The sequence below is a fragment of the Symsagittifera roscoffensis genome, chromosome 4 (genome assembly GCF_963678635.1).
Source record: "Symsagittifera roscoffensis chromosome 4, txSymRosc1.1, whole genome shotgun sequence".
Classification (NCBI taxonomy): domain Eukaryota; kingdom Metazoa; phylum Xenacoelomorpha; order Acoela; family Convolutidae; genus Symsagittifera; species Symsagittifera roscoffensis.
The window spans coordinates 52,933,806-52,952,398 of NC_087065.1; the positions used below are offsets into that span (position 1 = coordinate 52,933,806).

The 18,593-nt window shown below is 37.8% G+C and overlaps 1 protein-coding gene across 1 annotated transcript in view; it reads right to left on the reverse strand.

Moving 5' to 3' along the window:
* Positions 1-933: 933 nt before the first annotated feature.
* LOC134844770 (exonuclease mut-7 homolog) overlaps positions 934-18,593 on the reverse strand; it is a 29,572-nt gene continuing 11,912 nt past the window's right edge. Inside the window, exons 5-9 of the mRNA XM_063861585.1 lie at positions 12,507-13,491; positions 8,075-8,346; positions 4,114-4,347; positions 3,318-3,435; positions 934-1,241 (exon numbers count right to left, since the gene is read on the reverse strand). Coding sequence (XP_063717655.1) covers positions 1,081-1,241; positions 3,318-3,435; positions 4,114-4,347; positions 8,075-8,346; positions 12,507-13,491 — 1,770 coding nt within the window. The 3' untranslated portion in view covers positions 934-1,080. The remainder of the gene's footprint in view (positions 1,242-3,317; positions 3,436-4,113; positions 4,348-8,074; positions 8,347-12,506; positions 13,492-18,593) is intronic.

The following is an 18,593-nucleotide window of genomic DNA, read 5'->3' on the forward strand; positions in this document are numbered from 1 at the left end:
AACCTGCGACCTCGAGAACTAGATTCTCACCCGCCCTCTCGGCCACGAACGCTTAACAACCGGCAAACACTAGCCACAAATAAAGCAGCTACAAGCAGCACTAGTCACAAATAAAGCAGCCAATGCGATGCAACAAAAGCGGCACCAAATACAAATTGAGACAATTTTGCAAGTAGTTTGCAATATAACAAACTGAAGGCACCCACACTAACTTTGCATGCAATAAATTGGAAAGCATAAAACAACATTATGTATATTTTATGCATTTCAAAAAATTGCGAAATATATTGAGTTAAAAAATTTCTGAAATCGTATTTTTATGATTTTTATATTGTTGGAAGCAAATAGCTAATTTTGGTTCATTTGATGCATTTAAAATGAATCAACTGTGTTAACTTATTACTATTCGAATGTCCAAGCCTTCTAACTTAGGTAAGAAAAAAAGAATAGTCGTAGTATAACATTAACGCTCACCATTGTAAAGAGAAAAAGAGTAATCAAGTATTCATCCAGGTTGATGAAATCACTTTCATCAAAAAGAGCCATCAAACACAGAGGCGAAGCTGCGCTTCGACAAACACTAGCAAAAAAGCCAAGAAGCTTTAAAGGGTCAAAAAAAGAAAAAAAGTCAAGAACAAAAACGTAATGAGTTTTGAGAATTGACTACGGGATTCGAACCTTAATCCTCGAACACTCAAGTATCACAGCCGACTGCTGTACAGACCTGTTCCACTGGAGCTTACCGAAAACAAACAATAATCACTGAGAAATTGGAGAACACATGGTAATAAACTGCCAATACTATGCAAGAAAAGTGCTACCAAAATTAGTCTTTTTATTTGCATGTTGGATTGGAAACAAAAACAAAGTTTGTAATCAGACAACGCTAGCTTGCATGTGTAAATAAGTGAAAATCAAATTCAGTTCCTCTTTTCGGCACTTAATATTTTGCTGGTTGATTAGTCGCATTACGCGAGTAGCGCTATCTAATCCGGGACAACACGCATATATTTTTTAAATAATGAATAAGCACGTCACTTAAATAAACACATGGGAAAATAATTTATCTAATGTATAGATTCAGTTCTGATCTTGATTGAACCAAAGGTCAGAGAAGTTTTTCATGGCTCTCTCGTGGTGTCCTCCCTCCCAATACACTTTTCCACACTTGACACAGATGTAGTACTCCTGCTCTTGGTCGAACACAGTTGGAGCAATGCCCTCGAAGATTGGCAGGTTACCTGGAATATCCATATATATTCAACGGCGCACAGACAATTCGGCCAAAGACAATTCTGCCAATTTGAAATTCAGACAATTCGGCCAAAAGTATACAGACAATTCAGTCAGTTTTACAAAACGCTAGATTCGAAAGAAAAAATCGGAATTGGAGATACTTCTCGGTTTAAGGTAGCCGGTGGGCGCGCTATGCGCGCGGCGATAACCTGCTCTAACTTTCGTATAGAGTCCTACCCTCTGTTGGCAAGCTCGCAACACGTTGGCGCGACTGCGGCGGTTACTATTATTGGCTGAATTTTCTGCATACTCTTGGCTGAATTTCAAATCGGCTGAATTGTCTTTGGCCGAATTGTCTGGACGCGATTTTCAACAAACAATTGAAAAGCCGTCAATGAACTCTAGCAAACCGACGGAAGATTGATATTTTCTGAATATCAATATTTTAAATTTCAAAGATAAAATACATCACCTCAATTAAGGGTCTTAAATTTTCGAAAAGTTATTTTTTTGCAGGTAACTTCTTATTTTTCGTTTATTAAGGTCGCGTGGTTTTTCGTTTTTAAATAAAAAGGTCTTACATGTTTAAATAATGATCAGAGTGAGGCCAACAGTTGGACCTCTTGAGTAGATAGGTCATCAAGAAGACATATAATATAATAACCAATCAGAATTGAGATAAATATGAACGTTCGCATGAATAATAACTAATTAATTTTGCGAACGTTTGTTTTTCTTGTCCCAATTATGATTGATTTAACTAGTCATTGTCTAAATGATGACCGTCTACTTAGTAAAACGCACTCTGATCAAAATGGAAAAACAACAAAAAATTACGCAAACTAATTCAACGAAGCAAATAAATCAGAACATTCAAAGGCTAAAAACTATATAAAAAAGGTAGTCAGAAAATAAAAGGGAAATATTTCGATTTTAAAAAACTGAAAAGGTTTAAGACTCTAAAACACTGTTCCAAATCCAAGCTTTTGATTAGTTCTGCAAAACAAAACCGAAAATATTGAATGTTTTCGATGATGAAGCTTTTAATGAAAATTTTGTTTCAATAGAAGAAAAATTGCAAATTTCCTCACTTGATCACAAAAAAGCTGTAAAAATTTAAGATAGAGGAGAAAAATAAAATGTTTTTTTTTTTACTGAGATATCTTTGAAAAAGGTGGATAAGTTGGTCATGATGGCAAAATCAAAAAAATTTGAAACTTTCTATGCCAGCTATTTCAAAAAAAACTTGCAGCCTTTTAATCAGTGTATTTGCAAAGGTTTGCAAAGGTTCAGTGTATATTTTCTTAGAAGAGGCAAAAGTCAAGCCTATTGTCAAAAGTGCAAAAAAATTACTATAGAATTATAGACCAAATAATATATTAAATTCTTTTAAAATACACAAACAATTACTCGCACAAAAGTTCGGATTTCGACCAAAAAAAGTCAATCAACTAAACTAGTGTGGAAGCTTTGATTGAATTCAGTGAAAACATAAGAGATGGGAGGGACAAAAAAAACTATTTGGTGAATTTTGCTTTGTTGGTCTAAAAAAAGAATTTGATTTCACCAATCATGATGTACTAGTGACAAATTTAGAAAAATATGGCTACAGAGGTCGTGCTCATCCTCTTCGTACAACATACTTTAAAAACAGATATCATTTGCTAAAACCGATTTAAAAAAATGTCGTCATTGTGTTCCTTGGCATGCGGAGACCCTCAAGGATCAGTCTACAGGACCATTTTTCATTTTTTTTAAACCTAAATGATCTTCCAAATATTGTTGATAGATCTGAAATAGTGCTGTTTGCTGAAACTCTGACAACTGCTAAGCAAAGATCGCGTTGTGAAAGGGTAGTATAGGTATTTAATTACTCAAAACAAAAATATCTGATATCTGGAAATATCCATCAAATGCCGAAATCCAGCTTTATGAGATTCTATAAGCATTTTTCCATTAGATAATAAAAAAAAAATCGGGACTTTTACGAATGATTTTGCAATTTCAGCCGACTTTAAGATATTCGAAATAATTATTATAATCACAATAATGATAAAAACTCTCAATGTGTTCTATCTTACCCGACTTGAGAATGGCAGCTGTCTCGGGGTCGAAGTGGTCTGAGAAGAAGAGCTCGTGGCCGGCCAGTTTCTTCCAGTTGCAGTGCTTTCCATCCAGAATTGATACAAGCGCACGAACCTAGAATTAATCACTCAAAACCTACTTTCTGTAATTGTATTTGAAATACAAAAACTATCTTTTTTTTTCACTATACAAACTTTTCGAAACAAATTTCAAATCTCAAATAAAACTTTCAACAATAACTTTAACTTAAAATGGAATAGAAAATCATTTTTTTGAAATTTAACAAGTCATCGCATCCAGGGAGGAGGGTCTTGCAGGGGAAATTGGAAGCATCTTTTCAGGAATTCGACTTCCCTCACCACCCGAAAGGTCCACCCTAAGGTAACCTTTTTGACCGGCCAACACGAAATTTTTCCTAAGGGTGCCGCCGTGGTGCTCCTCTATAGCAATTTTCAGTCGATAGCGCCAAAAAATCTTTCAAAAACGGGCTAAAAACTGACACACCCACACATCGCCCACGTACCCACACATCGAAAAGTCAAACATCGCAGAAAATCTAGATCCGCCTGTGATCACACGGATAAGGGTCTTCTGTGTCTATTTTACGTTAAACACCAGTTGAAAATTATCATAATTGCCATACATTCAAAAATAGTTAGTTCGTTTAACCACAAGCACATTATGACCCAACCGAAATTTAAATTCGACGTTCATTTGCTTTTAAAATTTTGAAATTAGAATGGCAAGGAAAAGAAGTTTGGAGATTAAAATGAACACTACTGCTACACGTACTACAGGGGCTGGCGTTGTGATGTAATCATCTCCGTTGCATAAACTACAGCGTAGAAAGAGTAGCGACTTGTCTAGGGACATGCCGAAGTGTCTGAACACGTATTTGGCCTGGTCAATGGCCTTGACCAGAGTGCTGACCTCCAGCACCTGTTCCACTCCTATCTGTTTGGCAGCCATGTGGTAGTTCTTGCCAGCTGTCAGAAGAACTCTCTTTTCCTTCATCGCTACATCAAGCTGAAAACAATCACTGGAATCACAATTTAAGGAATACACCGAATCATAAAAAATCTCGAATTCAATTACTCACGATGATAAAAGAGATTGAAAGCTTTGTAAAGACTGGCCCAAGGCTAATCAAGTGCCACAGAAAAATCCGACTAGTCACCGTTGCCAAAAAAAAACATTCATTAAACATTTCTTTTTCTGGTTTTCATAAATGTTTTTTTAGGCTGAGTGGACTTGACCCTTCCAAAAATATTTCAAAAAAACTAAATTTGCCAAACTTTTACATAGCTTTATTTAAAACATTGCTGAATATAAGACTAAGAAACTAACACTTGAAACCGTGCTTTCTAAACAATAAAAAAAGGTTTGAAAAACTATTTCATTGCTCTCGAACCACGAGTGAATGGGTTGTTTTCGAATTCCACTCCTATAACTCGACTTTTTACAGCTCTCATGAATGATTTTGCATAAGAACACGCTATAATACAAAGTTCATTCTCGCCTTCTCTGATCGGAAAAAAAAACTTTGATGCTGAAGTTTTTGCTTGCTTCTTTCCAAAACATACATACTTCAAAACTTACACGCACACTCACATAGTACTAAGCGTACAGATGTTTAGCGCTGATTTAAATTATTCGTCTAAACAAACAAAACTTGAAAATTAAAACGGGTTTTTCCCAATGTGAGTTAATTTTGGACAAAATGAGAAAAATATGGAGACAAACTAAATTTTCAGAATTAAAACAGGTGCAAAATAATTTTAATTCTCAGGCCCTACGTTTTACCCTAAAAAGGATCATTTTCGGCTCTGCTAGTCAGTGAGAAATTACGCCAAAACTACCAGTTCGGTTGCTGACAAAAATATATCAAATTGCGCATCTTATTTATAATCTTGTCAATTTAGTTTAAATGACTTTAATTTCATTCGATAGCCAAAAATGGGTGTCCCCTTATTCACTTCCTCGTTATTCAACACCCTATGTTTACACCCCCTACTTTACAACCCCACAAAAAGGCAAATCCACAACTATTTCACCCACTTTCGAAACCGATAAATTGTTTCAAATTAAGTCTTTTTATAACCATAATAGTTTTCCAATTAAGTGGGTAAATTGAGGCCAGAGAAATCATTTATGATTCACTTGATGCATTTAGTCACAATAAATGCATTTGGATAAGTTAAAGAAATAATCCCTCATTTACGCGTTTAAAAAAGCTGCATGGTGCTAATAGGAAGGCAAAAAAGACGTTTGTGAGTTTTAAAAAAAAAATCAAACTTCCTTACTCTTCAACCACTATTATGAAAAATGCACTATATTGTTTGCAACGTCTGTTCATTTTGCCTTATGTTAGAGAGACAAAAAAAACCAGTGGTATCAGGCCACGAGTACTATCTTATACACAAAAACAAAACAAACAAAACAACTACAAACTGAAACTGCTCGAAACACGAAACAAATAAATGCAGAGCAACAGCAATTACAGATGAAGAAAATTTTGTTGAAACGAGGGGAGAACATGAGCATGACTTTTTTTACGGGAAAATCGGATGCTCGGCTAATTTTGAAAAACATCAAGGATCTGAGCGATAGGCCCTACCAACTAAAGAAACTGTACAACTCAGTTCAAACTGAACAACGAGTGCGCCAGCAGCGGGAAAGGTTTCATCGTCTCCACAGCAACCAGAAAATTCGAAATACCCGAGCTGTTCAAAAACTTTAGAAGATTCAACAGTGAACAAAACGATCACGAGAGGACTATTTTGTTCGCGACCCTGAAAATCAACGTGTCCTACAAAAATCTAAACTTTGGTTAAGTGGCGGAACTTTCAAATTCACGCCAAACAATTTTCATCAATTAAAGTCTATAAATATGCAGCCTCCGCTTGCATATATGCCTTACTACCAAATAAACCGGAGAAAACGTAACATATTTCTTCGATGCCTTAAAATTAGTAGCCCCTGATAGTAGTATTGAAAAAAATTGGCTTGATTTTCAGCAGGCCGCTAGTCGAGCGTCTCGGAAAAAGAATTCCCAGAATCCAAGCTTTCTGGATCTTTTTTCTATCTTTCACAAAATTATATGAGAAAAATCGCGGAACTCGGATTAAACAATTACGAAACAAATCACAAGTTCGCTTTTGCAGTTAGCATCTTACCCTCACTGGCTTTTGAAAAAGAAAAAGTGGGAAACTCATACGATTAAATAGCCAAGGAAAATCAAATAGTATGCGATCGCACCATAAAAGAGTCCAAAAATTGCGAAAATTGTTGAGCTACCCTTTATTTTGCATCAAATTACTTTTAAAAAAGATGCCCCGGAATCGCGAACTCCTATTAACCTCTTCACTGTGGAATCAAAGGGATGCGGCATCATCCGATCATGCCAGAACAACAAAAGCTGTCAAGGAGTGGCATTATGGCATACAGCCAATTTCCAGTAGACCCCATCCCAATATATGGAAGGAAATTGCAAACTCGCAAAGAAAAGTACCGGGTCTTAGACCAAAAATGCCAAATATTATGCATGCTTACGAAGAAACAACTAACTTGCATTTCTTTGCCGCTATGGCGAACTTAAGCTAACTAATTCTTCTTTCATTCTTTTACACATTTTTGAAGTTAAATTCAATTACCCAAACTGTTTGAGAAAAGACGTCTTCTTCCAGCCTCCCGGAGAAGTGAAAAAACACACTGTCTTGACTCGCATGTGAAAAACGCTGTCTCTAGCACTTTGATCCCAGAACGATCGCTCTTTTGGCAAGACGCTAGCTTGGGACTGGGGAAACCTTTGGACATTGCGTTGTATGAAGACAATTTAAAAAAAATGACCGACTTCGCAGGGTTCGAAATGTAGATGAGTTTTACTTCAAATGATCAGTAATTGAATAAAGCTTTTAAAAATCAAAGTGGTGATCACAGCCAGTTTCCATTCCAAGTTTCATTTAAATTTAGCTAAGTAGTCTGTTATTGGCAACAACATTTTCAAGGTTTCTACCCTTTTTTATAATTTTGAATTAAAATTTAGTTACTCAAACTTTTTGAGAAAAAAACTTCTTGCAGCATACCGGAGACGTGAAAAAACACTGTTTGACTCAAATTTCAGAAAGGCTGTCTCAGTAATCGCTCTTCAGTAATTTAATCCCAGAGCAATCGCTCCTTTGGTGGGACAAGAGCTGGGGACTGGAAAATTCGTTAGAAATTGCGTTGTATGCCGACAATTAAAAAAAATTGACAAACCTCGCGTTTCAAAAAAATAGAAAAGTTTACTTCAAATCTGATATTGGCAACAACATTTTCAAGATCATGTTCATTTTTGATAAAAACTTTCGTTTCGGTTACTAATTCGAATCATGCCGGTCGGATTAGTTTTCAAATTCATATCAAAGTGTAGACTATTGGCAAGCTCAACGAAATAAACACACATACACGACCTAAATAAGAGTATTCACCGCGTTCATTGACTCAAAAACGAGTTACATTCCGCGGTGAAATCTCAAAATTAAAATCCTTTTAAAAATTAATCCGATTTTCTGGCGATTTGTGTTTTTGCTATAGGACAGCATATATGCCGGCTCAGATTATCCATATAACAATGGCACTTTTAAATTGCACGCAAAGAGCAAGAGTATAAATTAAGGTTCAAGATTGGCCGGTGAACAATTAAATCACCAATGATCAAAACTTTGAGAGAGCATCATCAGCATTTGAGATCGAACCAAGCAAACAAACTCACCGCTTCCTGGGGATCGTTTACGGGCGAGGCAGTGATGCAATCTATACCCCACATCCTGAGGTACTTCACAATGCCCTCTAACATCCCGTCCACTACAAACTTCAGATCCCCAACCTCCAATTTTTCTCCTGAGCGCCGTTTAATCACCGCCACTGGCTCCCCGAACATGTTGACAATCGCACGGCGTCTACTGCCTGTTGTGGCTGACGAAACTACGTGCTGGTCGACATCACGAGTCGAGGAGACCGCAGCCAAGTCATCATTGGGGGTTCCTGTAAAAAAGACAAAGTGAAGTAATAGTAATAAAAATAACTAACACTTAGTGAGTGATTGGGTGACCAAAATACCAACGAACAAGGCGAAAAGAGAAAAGTTGGAAAAGAGAACTAAGTCAAAAACACTGAAACAATTTATGACCTTTTGAAGCATCATAACAAAAATAACGTAGCACCTCAAAGTTCTTTTAATTTCAAGACTCGCTCAATGATACTAGACGTTTTTGATAGCGCAGACACCAATTTGAAAAATTGGATCCATCGGTAATGTTTTATTCAGCTGGGATTGCAAAAATTCAACTCCATTTGTAAAAACTGAAAGATGAAGACGGTTATTTGCGCCATTGGCTTTCTGTCATCGAATAGTTTAGTTTTCCATTGAGTAAATGGAAACTATTCAACGCCAAACTCGGTTTTATAAAATAAAGAATTTAAAAAAAATTGATTAGCCCCCGGTCCTACTTCCAGTGTTCAACATTGGGCCTTGTTCCAAGCGGAAGAAAGATGTCATCGATGTTGCCATAGTTGTTCCCACCTTGAGGCGGATTACACTGAAACCCCTCTCACCGATACCGAAAAGGGATTTAAACTCAACTTTGTTTTAAATGCCGCACGTCTTAGCCAATCAGCCACGGCTGCTCACCGATTTGTTCTCGCTCGCGTCTGAATTCCACAGACACATAGTTTACATGAGATAGTAATTTTTGTTGCTGGAACTCAAAAAAAAAGTTCACTATACAAAAGTGTGATCGAAGATTTGTTGTTCTGGAATCCAGCGACAAACGCATAAGGCCGAGTTCCACACAACAGAAGATGGATTTTGGACACAGATGTATTTTGTTGCTGGACTTTAGCAGAATTTACATGGCGCAATCTATTTTGCATAATTCGTGTTCAAAATTTAACCACAAGAACGATTATTATCTGCATTTTTGTCAATCAAAAATTGCGTCAAAACTATTGGTTCAATTGCTGAGCAAAAAAAAAACATATCAAAGTGAGCCTTTTTTTATCAGCAAACAAAATTTTCGAAGCGGGTAATAACCTAATTCTGCTGAAATTCTAAGCAAGTTTCGTCTTCAACATTGTTCACCTAGAGTCAACCAACTTGATCGCGTTCTAAATTTCAATTTTTATGCGTTTTAAACGCGTTTTAAATTTCAATTCTAAGCAAGTTTCGTCTTCATCATTGTTCACCTAGAGTCAACCCAACTTGATAAAAAAACGCGTTTAAATTTTATGCTGATCTTTTAAAAATCAGCACTGTATTTTCGGTGGAGACAGGTGATTAACAATTGCCTGCGAAACCCACTGACAAATCTTCAAAAATTAAAAAATACGAATGCAAGCGTATTAGCCTTTTGCCTTGAATTTTATTCAGTAACAGGCTATAATCATCGCAAACTTTGAGATTTATTGTAAAGAATTATTGGAGGACTCATTTCTGCCTATTTTCATGTCACTTCTACTTCATCGCTAGGGACAATTTATTTTGAGCCCAAAAACTAAGAGCTCACCTGAGAATACGAGGAATAACAAAATTAATTAAACTAATTAACTGATAATTTTCAAATCAGATTAAAATCATTGTGATTACAGTATTTTGAAACTCAGGACAAGAATTAGAGCAGCAGAATGTTGCCGCTCAAGAGGACACACGAAACACCTATGAAAAAATTGTACACAGAGGTATAGGGGAGCTCCGAATCAATTGGGATACAGCATTTCAAGCTAGCGAATAGAAAGAAAAAACGTTAATAACTCGAGAAACGCAACCAACAAAAGTCAAGAAACGCAACCAACAAACAGTTTTAAATAAGCATTTAGTATTTACAGAGCGGCCATTAACCAACAAAACCCAGATGGACGCCCATTGAGCCTTAAAAAATGCCTACGAAATTGCAAAAAATATTGAGCGATGAAGTTTTGAAACTTTGACCGTATTACATGACAATCTGATATACCACGATAATTTTCCCTTCAAACTACACATAAGACAACGCTTGCAATACCACGCAAACGTGACATTTCATGCTAGAGAATAGAAAAAGACGTAAATAACTTAGTCGAAAAAAAACCGTAGTTGAAATTGAAAATTTTTTAGGAAAAATGAAAAATTCAATTTCAGCATAACAGTCGGAAAACACAACCTACACACTGTTTTAAATAAGCTTCTAGTATTTACCGAGCGGGCAATAAGACAACAACGCCCGGGTCGACGCCCTTTGAGCCGTAAACAAAAAGAAATGCCCAACAAATTGATGTCACAAAATTTTGAGCGATCAAGTTTTAAAACTTTGACCATATTACATCACCTACTATACCACAATATTTTTTTGACTTCAAACTACACAAAATACAACACATGCGATATCACGCAAGGATAGCATTGCATGCTCGTAAGAAAACGTATTTAAATACGTTGGTAAAAACCTATAGTTAAAACTGAAAACTCAATTTCCGTAAAACAGCCGAAAAACACAACCGACAGTTTGAAAAGGGCTTTTAGTACCTACAGAGCGGCCACTAAGCGAACAATACGTGGGTGCACGCCCATTGAGCCGAAAAAATGCCAAAGAAATTGCTGTCATAAAATTTTTTTGAGTGATCAAGTTTCAAACCTTTGACCTTATACACACCAACGTACGCCACAATCAATTTTTTCTGTCTAAAAACACATGAAAAGTTGACTAATCCGATAAAAAAGGCCTAATTTACTCAGACCGAATAAAACTTTTGAGCAAAAAAAGAAAATAAATTAAGTCAGCATTAGTAAATATACAAAGTCTAGAAGTAAATCAACAACAATTGCAACTGCAATGAAAACTGCTTACAGTACAAGAAAAATTCGTGAGGTGATAACTAAGTCGACAAAATATAAGCAAACAGACAAAAGCCCGACAAATCAGTTTTTCACGAACGTTTTTTTCCCTTAATTTCATACATCCTGAAAAAACAAGGTCTGGCCGGGACTAAAACCACAGACTTAAAGGTGCAAAAGCAACCGCTTTATCTCTAGACCAAGTGCGACGGAGTCAAGAAGTTGTGAGTCCAGAAGTTGCTAAGATTCATTATACAGAAAAGCAACTTCTATTTCTGACAGATTTGGAAAAAATTGTTTACGGGAAAAGTCTAGTTCTTGATTAAGCTGTCGCAAAGGTAATAATGTGATAAAAATGTTAAAGCAAATCCTCACTTAGAACTGAACTGGAAAAAATTCGTTCAGGTCAATTGTAGGTAAGCCTCTCAGCGTAAGTCAAGAGTCGGCAGCTGCGGCGTAACAAAATCTTTGAACTATTAAGAATCCATTCTATTTGCAATTGTTAACGTTTTATTCGAGCGCAGGAAAATTAATGAGTTACTATCGAACGCTAATTTTTGAGAAGTAAAATTCTGAAAACTGATAGCACATACGAGTTCGTTTAGAGTCAAAAACTTCCCCCTAGAGCCCCGTTACATGTTTAGAATTGATAGGGGATGAAAGTTCAGTAGACATTAAGCTAGTTCCATGCTGCAGTAACCAGTGAACAACTCCACGTAAGGTTTTCAAGCCGCAGAGACGGCTTAAGAGCCCATTTTTTTTGCAGAAAATAAACTAAAAATGAACATCACGCGAGAAAACTATCAATTGCACATAACTAATACTTGAATAGGTGCATTCCATTAAATCGGAAAGATAAAAATTTGTTGAGATGCACCAATTTTGAAGTTTACGAACAAAAGCGATATTTGACAACTAGAGTAAATTATCATGTAATGTATTGTTAGTTACATTAGTATCACCAGAAAAATGCGTTTTCCTCACAGAACTTTACGTTCCAATGCGGTTTAATCGCTTATTTTGTTGTGAAACAATTTTAAAAGATGACAGAATATGATAAAATAGTGATTTTCTCTTCCAATGCCATTGCAAAAATATTCAATGGTTTTTATGCACTTACATTTTGGAATGTAAGTGCATAATAATCTTTAAACATAATCTTTAAACATGTTCCATAATCCACTTACATTTTGAAACACGTTTAAAGATTTGTCTCTGGAATCCAAGAGTATACAGACACAAAATTGTGCGTCTATCCAGTGCGCAGTTTGGCCTCGTGATGAAATTGAGTTTCAGTTAAAACTTTTGGGGAGCTTCTGTAAGATTTTACACTTACTGTTCAAGTTCGACTCCTTGACATCAGTTGAAACATGTTCACTCTGCAACGACGCGACACTTTTGGTCTCCAACTCATTCAATCTGCTCGTAATGAAACTGTAGATATCTATAAGACAAGCAGCGTCTAATGCTGCGTACAGTATCTGTGCGTCTCTTAGAGGTCTTCGTTCCCAGTTACTCAATTGTTCGGTTTTATTTAAAATCTTTCCAAAACATTTGAACACTGTCAAACTTAGACCTTTTTCTTGTCTGTGATCAATCGGTAGATCAGCCGCAGAATAGGGGAAAAATGAAGGATATGACGTCTCCACCTTCTGTACCAGATCACAAATGTCGACTAAATTTCGAATATACGCATCTTGCAAACACTCTGAGAAAAACGAGTAACTCGCGAGAGCATTCAAGTCACTACCAAAACCAAATCCAAGTTTTGTAATTCTTCTTGAGGTAAAAAGATGTTTGAAAAACCACTTCAGAACACAAGGATCAATTTTAGATTCGATGACTGTTAAGTCGAATAAGTACACAAAATCAGAAGTTGCGAGTTGTAAAAGAGCAACCTGGTTCGCCGTTTTCTCGAACCCAGGTTTCCACTCACAGTCAAGTCCTACCATTCTTACAATCTTTTTCTTGACAATAGAATCAGCAGCGCGCATGAACATGTTGAAATCATCTACAATTACAATATTTGATTCCGTAATCCTTAATGTGTAGTAAATCCCTGGCTTGACTTCCGGGTTCAAGCCTCCGAAAGATTCGAAACTTGGATTTGTTTCGCTGCATTCAATTGATCCGAGGCTGGGGTCCAATTTTTGATCGCTGAAAGGCAGCTTCTGGATTTTGTAAACTCCAGTTTTAAGGTACTCTTCAATCACGGGTTTGATGTCTTCTTCAAGGTCAATTAGTTTAAGGTCGTAGTAGTGGAACCAAGTCAGGGCCATGTTTCTGTCGTTATAGTGCAGACACTTTCGCACTAATTCGACCTAGAAAAATTCAAGAAGGGTATTTTGATTCAATCATCAACGAACCAGAATGTCAAAAATAGAATCAAAAGTTAACACCAAAAAACTGTAATTCACAGCACCGCCCAGACTTCTTAATCTTCGTATTATATCTTTCTTAATCTTCGTAAACAATTCTGCGTTATTGTTATTGTAGCAACAGGTTGTTATATTCTGTTCTACAGTTTATGGGTACAATTTTCTAATAACTTGAATCCAAAATATTAATACTTTTTAAACAGTTATTATCCTATTTCGCGTTTTTTCAACCAATAGGAAACCCAAATAAACGACGTTGAATTAAGAAAAATTAACAAAAAATCATATGGCTGGGATAAAAACAAAAAATGTCGGCTCAAACAAGCTTAAAAAATCTGATAATTTCTATTTCATTATAACGAAAAGTTCAATAGAAATCGGACAAATCCAATCCTCGGATCCTTGATCATATTTGAAGTATTTTCGATTACCGTTGTCATATCTCTGTGTATAAAATAATCTAGAATCAGAACGGATTGCTAAACACTTCAAGAAAGGCTCGATGATGATAAGAAAACAACTGAATCTTAATGTGTATTCTTTTGCACTGAGAGTTCATGCTCTCTGATACGTCTTACGCGTATCGGTCAAGCCCATCAGACCAATATAAATCTAATATACATACATATAAAGACATCATCAGTTTGAGTCAAATCGGCCGGATGACATTCCCCTCTCTTCCCTTATAAATGTTGAGGACCGTTAATGAGTTTATAATGTGGGACGATCTTTGAGTTTTAAGTCTGTTCTCTCTCTACAGTTTTTTTCGCCTTCTTTCTTCTCACACTTCTGCAGCTTCTCTTTCCCTGCATCTTCCTTTTCTTGTTGCCTTTCATGTTCCTCTGTTGAAATTCCGTCGTCTTGATTCTTGTCCTCCTTGCTGTTTGCTTCCGCGATACAAAATACTTCCTTCCCCTTTGGGGCTTTCTGTTTGAGTTGCCACATCAACCACATTGACACTTTGGTTCGGCTTTCTCGGTTGGTTCACGTCTAGAAATTTCACTCAGGCAATCAATTTTTCGTTCAAGCCCATTTTGTAGATCAGGCTTCTGTAGTTTGAGTTATTGGCTTGCTGTAATGGTTGTTGTTATTCCGGTGAAAGCTATAGACATTTTTTAGCGTGTCAATCGTGTTAATCGGTACTGGACACCCTAGTGTTTTCGCCACTGCGGATGGGTGGTCTTGTTCGTGTCGATTTTTTCGTTGATCTTATAGTCACTTGGGTTGGTGTCTTTCTGATGTCGATTCGTTTTGGGAATGGTGCCGTGTTTTCTGACGTTGTTGATCAAATTGTTTGCCCTACCGTAATTTTCGCCTATGATTGTTTAATGCTACCGTCTGGTTTGAACATCATGCTTTTTGCGAGTCTGGGTGTTGGTTTTGCCCAGGTCCCTATCCAGTTTGGAGTGATTTGACTTTTCGTTTCTTTTGGCTCTTCCTTTCTGTTTGCGGCTCTTTTTGAGCTTGTTGTTCCTTGTGGGTTAGTTTCTTTGTAATTCCCGTTTTTCTCATCTTCCTGAAACATCGGTTGTTGTTGCGCGTTGGGTTGCGTTATGTCTAAAAAACGTAAACATGGGCCCGTTCCTCTTGCGGAATGTAAGCACGTTGTCACTTAGACCTGAGGGTTTGCAGGGTACGTAGATTTTTGGGTTAGGTACCAATACGAATCCGCTGTTCTTGAATAGTTTGGTTTGTTTACCTAGTGTTTGAACCCAAGCTGTGAGTTGCGCGTGCGTTAAGACTTTTCATTTTATTGTTTTGCATTTTGGTTCGATTTTTTTTGGGTATTCACTTTCGTGACGATTCTCACCGGTTTTCCGAACTACCTGTTGAATATGTTTCTTAATGTTTTTGTCCACATGTGTTCTATTGTATCTTAAGTTTAACGCTTCCTTCTCATTAGCTAGTGTATGTCTAGTTCTCACATCTGCTTCACTATGAGCTTGCGTTGTCGGTTGATCTTCCTCCTTTTAAGTCGCGTTGATCGGTTCTGGGATCCGTTTTACTGGTATGCTTGTTATAGTCACGTCGTTCTCCGGCCTTCATTGCAAGTCAAGCATTACCTCCGGTGGTAGTGGGGGGTGCATCAACTTTTTCCAATCTAAGCACGCCTGTTTGGCGTTTTCAGATTTAGGTTGTTCGATGAACTAGTCGTTGCTAAGGTGTGCTTGGTTTTCTCACCAGGTTGACTTCGAATGGGGTTATTTTTGTGACTCCGCGTGGAGTTTTTCTCAACGTTTTTATAACTTCAGTGACATCTGATGCAAGGATAAATGGTGTGTTATTTTTGTCTTTTCACATTTCTCCAAAGTAGCGTTTCAAATTTTGTATCATGCTTTTGTCTACACCTATGGATCTGCGATCGTCTACGGGTGCGAGTAAAAGTTTTATGTATCGTCTACGAAATATAACTAATGACTTACCTGCGGTTTTGTTTGATACAACTTTTGCCGTCGGGAATTCTGATCATTCGTCCACGGCAACTAAAATGTATGCGTCCCTATTCAATTCATCTGGCAAAGGCCCAGCAAAATCTAACTGTGACTTCTCGTTGGATTCTACTACCGGATCCATCTGGAATGGTTGTGTTTTCCCTAATGCTGGTTTCAAATTTTTACATTTTTTTGTGCCGTGTCGCCAGTTTTGAGCCATTTGTACGATGGTCCGTTGTATATGGGGAAACCAGATATGTTCACACAGATCTAACATCGTGGCAGCTCCGCGGTGTGTCAAATGCAAGCTGTCGGGGATTGTGTGTCGCAGTTGAGGTATTATGATTCGCTCGTCTATCAGGATGCAGTCTCTCTTTCTGACGAAATTCACGATCCGTTTGATATTCCGATCTTTTCGGGTGGCTGCGGCTATAAAGCTGACTCCCATCACTTTCTGTAAGTTTTCTCTGCATACCGTTGTATCCTCTTCCGCCTCTGTATAATTCACGCGATCCACCGTGACCATAACGTTTGCCAGTAACAATTCGTGGCTGGCTTCAAGTTTTTGGCCTAGATTGTTTACTCCGTATAGGGCAGTCATCGTCGGTCCAATCTTCACTGGGGTCATATTCTCTTCATGGTGGTATGCAGGGTCCACCCTGATTACGCAATACTCGTATTGCTCAATGACTTCGACTGTCAATTCCGTATGGGCCTCGACCTTGTGCTGGCTCTTGAATTCTGTTGCCTGATCTTGCGACTCTCTTCACTCCGTTTGTGTTTGTGACATTGTTGATTTTGGTTTCTTGGGTTTTTCAGTTTTTTCGTCGTTGTATCCCAGTGAGCTTCTTCGGTTGATTTTCTCTTTTCATTTTGTCCATCTTTGGAGCTGGTAGGTTTGTCAGTGAAGAAAATGTCTAGGAATTGTCTTTATGATCCCCAAGTGCCGTGTACTTCAGGTTGTAGACTGCTCTGACTATTCGCTGTTACTGTTTGGTGAACGACGTCCAACATTCATACGTTGTCGTTCTGCGGTGTTATCTTGGATCGGATAAGCTATCCTCTCTATCCGATTCACCTCTCCAAATGATTTCGGTATTTCTACCTCGCAGTGTTTAGGGGTGTTTGTTGTTAATTCCTACACCTCTCGCTCTGGCACTGTCCAATATGAAACCGCCTTTGAATCCCTTGTAGTCATTGCTCCGTCTCATTTTTGCTCCTTCCTCAGATTTATTATTTTTGGTTTGATTTTTGTAGTAAATTTTGTGGTCCTCATATTTCCGAGTGGATATTTTGTCGACTGATTGTGTGTATTTAGTTCTGAATGACCGCTTTCGGTTTGCCTGGAATGTTTCAAGTAAACTGGAGATTTCAATGGTCTTGTTAGTTTTCTTGCATTTTCCGGGCGCTTTCTGATCAGTTGATTTGGTGCTCGTTTTTGATCGGCCAACTTGTTGAGAATGAGGTTAAAAAAACGAGTTAATTGATGACACAACCGGATCCATCTGGAATGGTTGTGTTTTCCCTAATGCTGGTTTCAAATTTTTACATTTTTTTGTGCCGTGTCGCCAGTTTTGAGCCATTTGTACGATGGTCCGTTGTATATGGGGAAACCAGATATGTTCACACAGATCTAACATCCTGGCAGCTCCGCGGTGTGTCAAATGCAAGCTGTCGGGGATTGTGTGTCGCAGTTGAGGTATTATGATTCGCTCGTCTATCAGGATGCAGTCTCTCTTTCTGACGAAATTCACGATCCGTTTGATATTCCGATCTTTTCGGGTGGCTGCGGCTATAAAGCTGACTCCCATCACTTTCTGTAAGTTTTCTCTGCATAGCGTTGTATCCTCTTCTGCCTCTGTATAATTCACGCGATCCACCGTGACCATAACGTTTGCCAGTAACAATTCGTGGCTGGCTTCAAGTTTTTGGCCTAGATTGTTTACTCCGTATATGGCAGTCATCGTCGGTCCAATCTTCACTGGGGTCATATTCTCTTCATGGTGGTATGCAGGGTCCACCCTGATTACGCAATACTCGTATTGCTCAATGACTTCGACTGTCAATTCCGTATGGGCCTCGACTTTGTGCTGGCTCTTGAATTCTGTTGCCTGATCTTGCGACTCTCTTCACTCCGTTTGTGTTTGTGACATTGTTGATTTTGGTTTCTTGGGTTTTTCAGTTTTTTCGTCGTTGTATCCCAGTGAGCTTCTTCGGTTGATTTTCTCTTTTCATTTTGTCCATCTTTGGAGCTGGTAGGTTTGTCAGTGAAGAAAATGTCTAGGAATTGTCTTTATGATCCCCAAGTGCCGTGTACTTCAGGTTGTAGACTGCTCTGCCTATTCGATGTTACTTTTTGGTGAACGACGTCCAAAGTTCATACGTTGTCGTTCTGCGGTGTTATCTTGGATCGGATAAGCTATCCTCTCTATCCGATTCACCTCTCCAAATGATTTCGGTATTTCTACCTCGCAGTGTTTAGGGCTGTTTGTTGTTAATTCCTCCACCTCTCGCTCTGGCACTGTCCAATATGAAACCGCCTTTGAATCCCTTGTAGTCATTGCTCCGTCTCATTTTTGCTCCTTCCTCAGATTTATCAGATTTATGATTTTT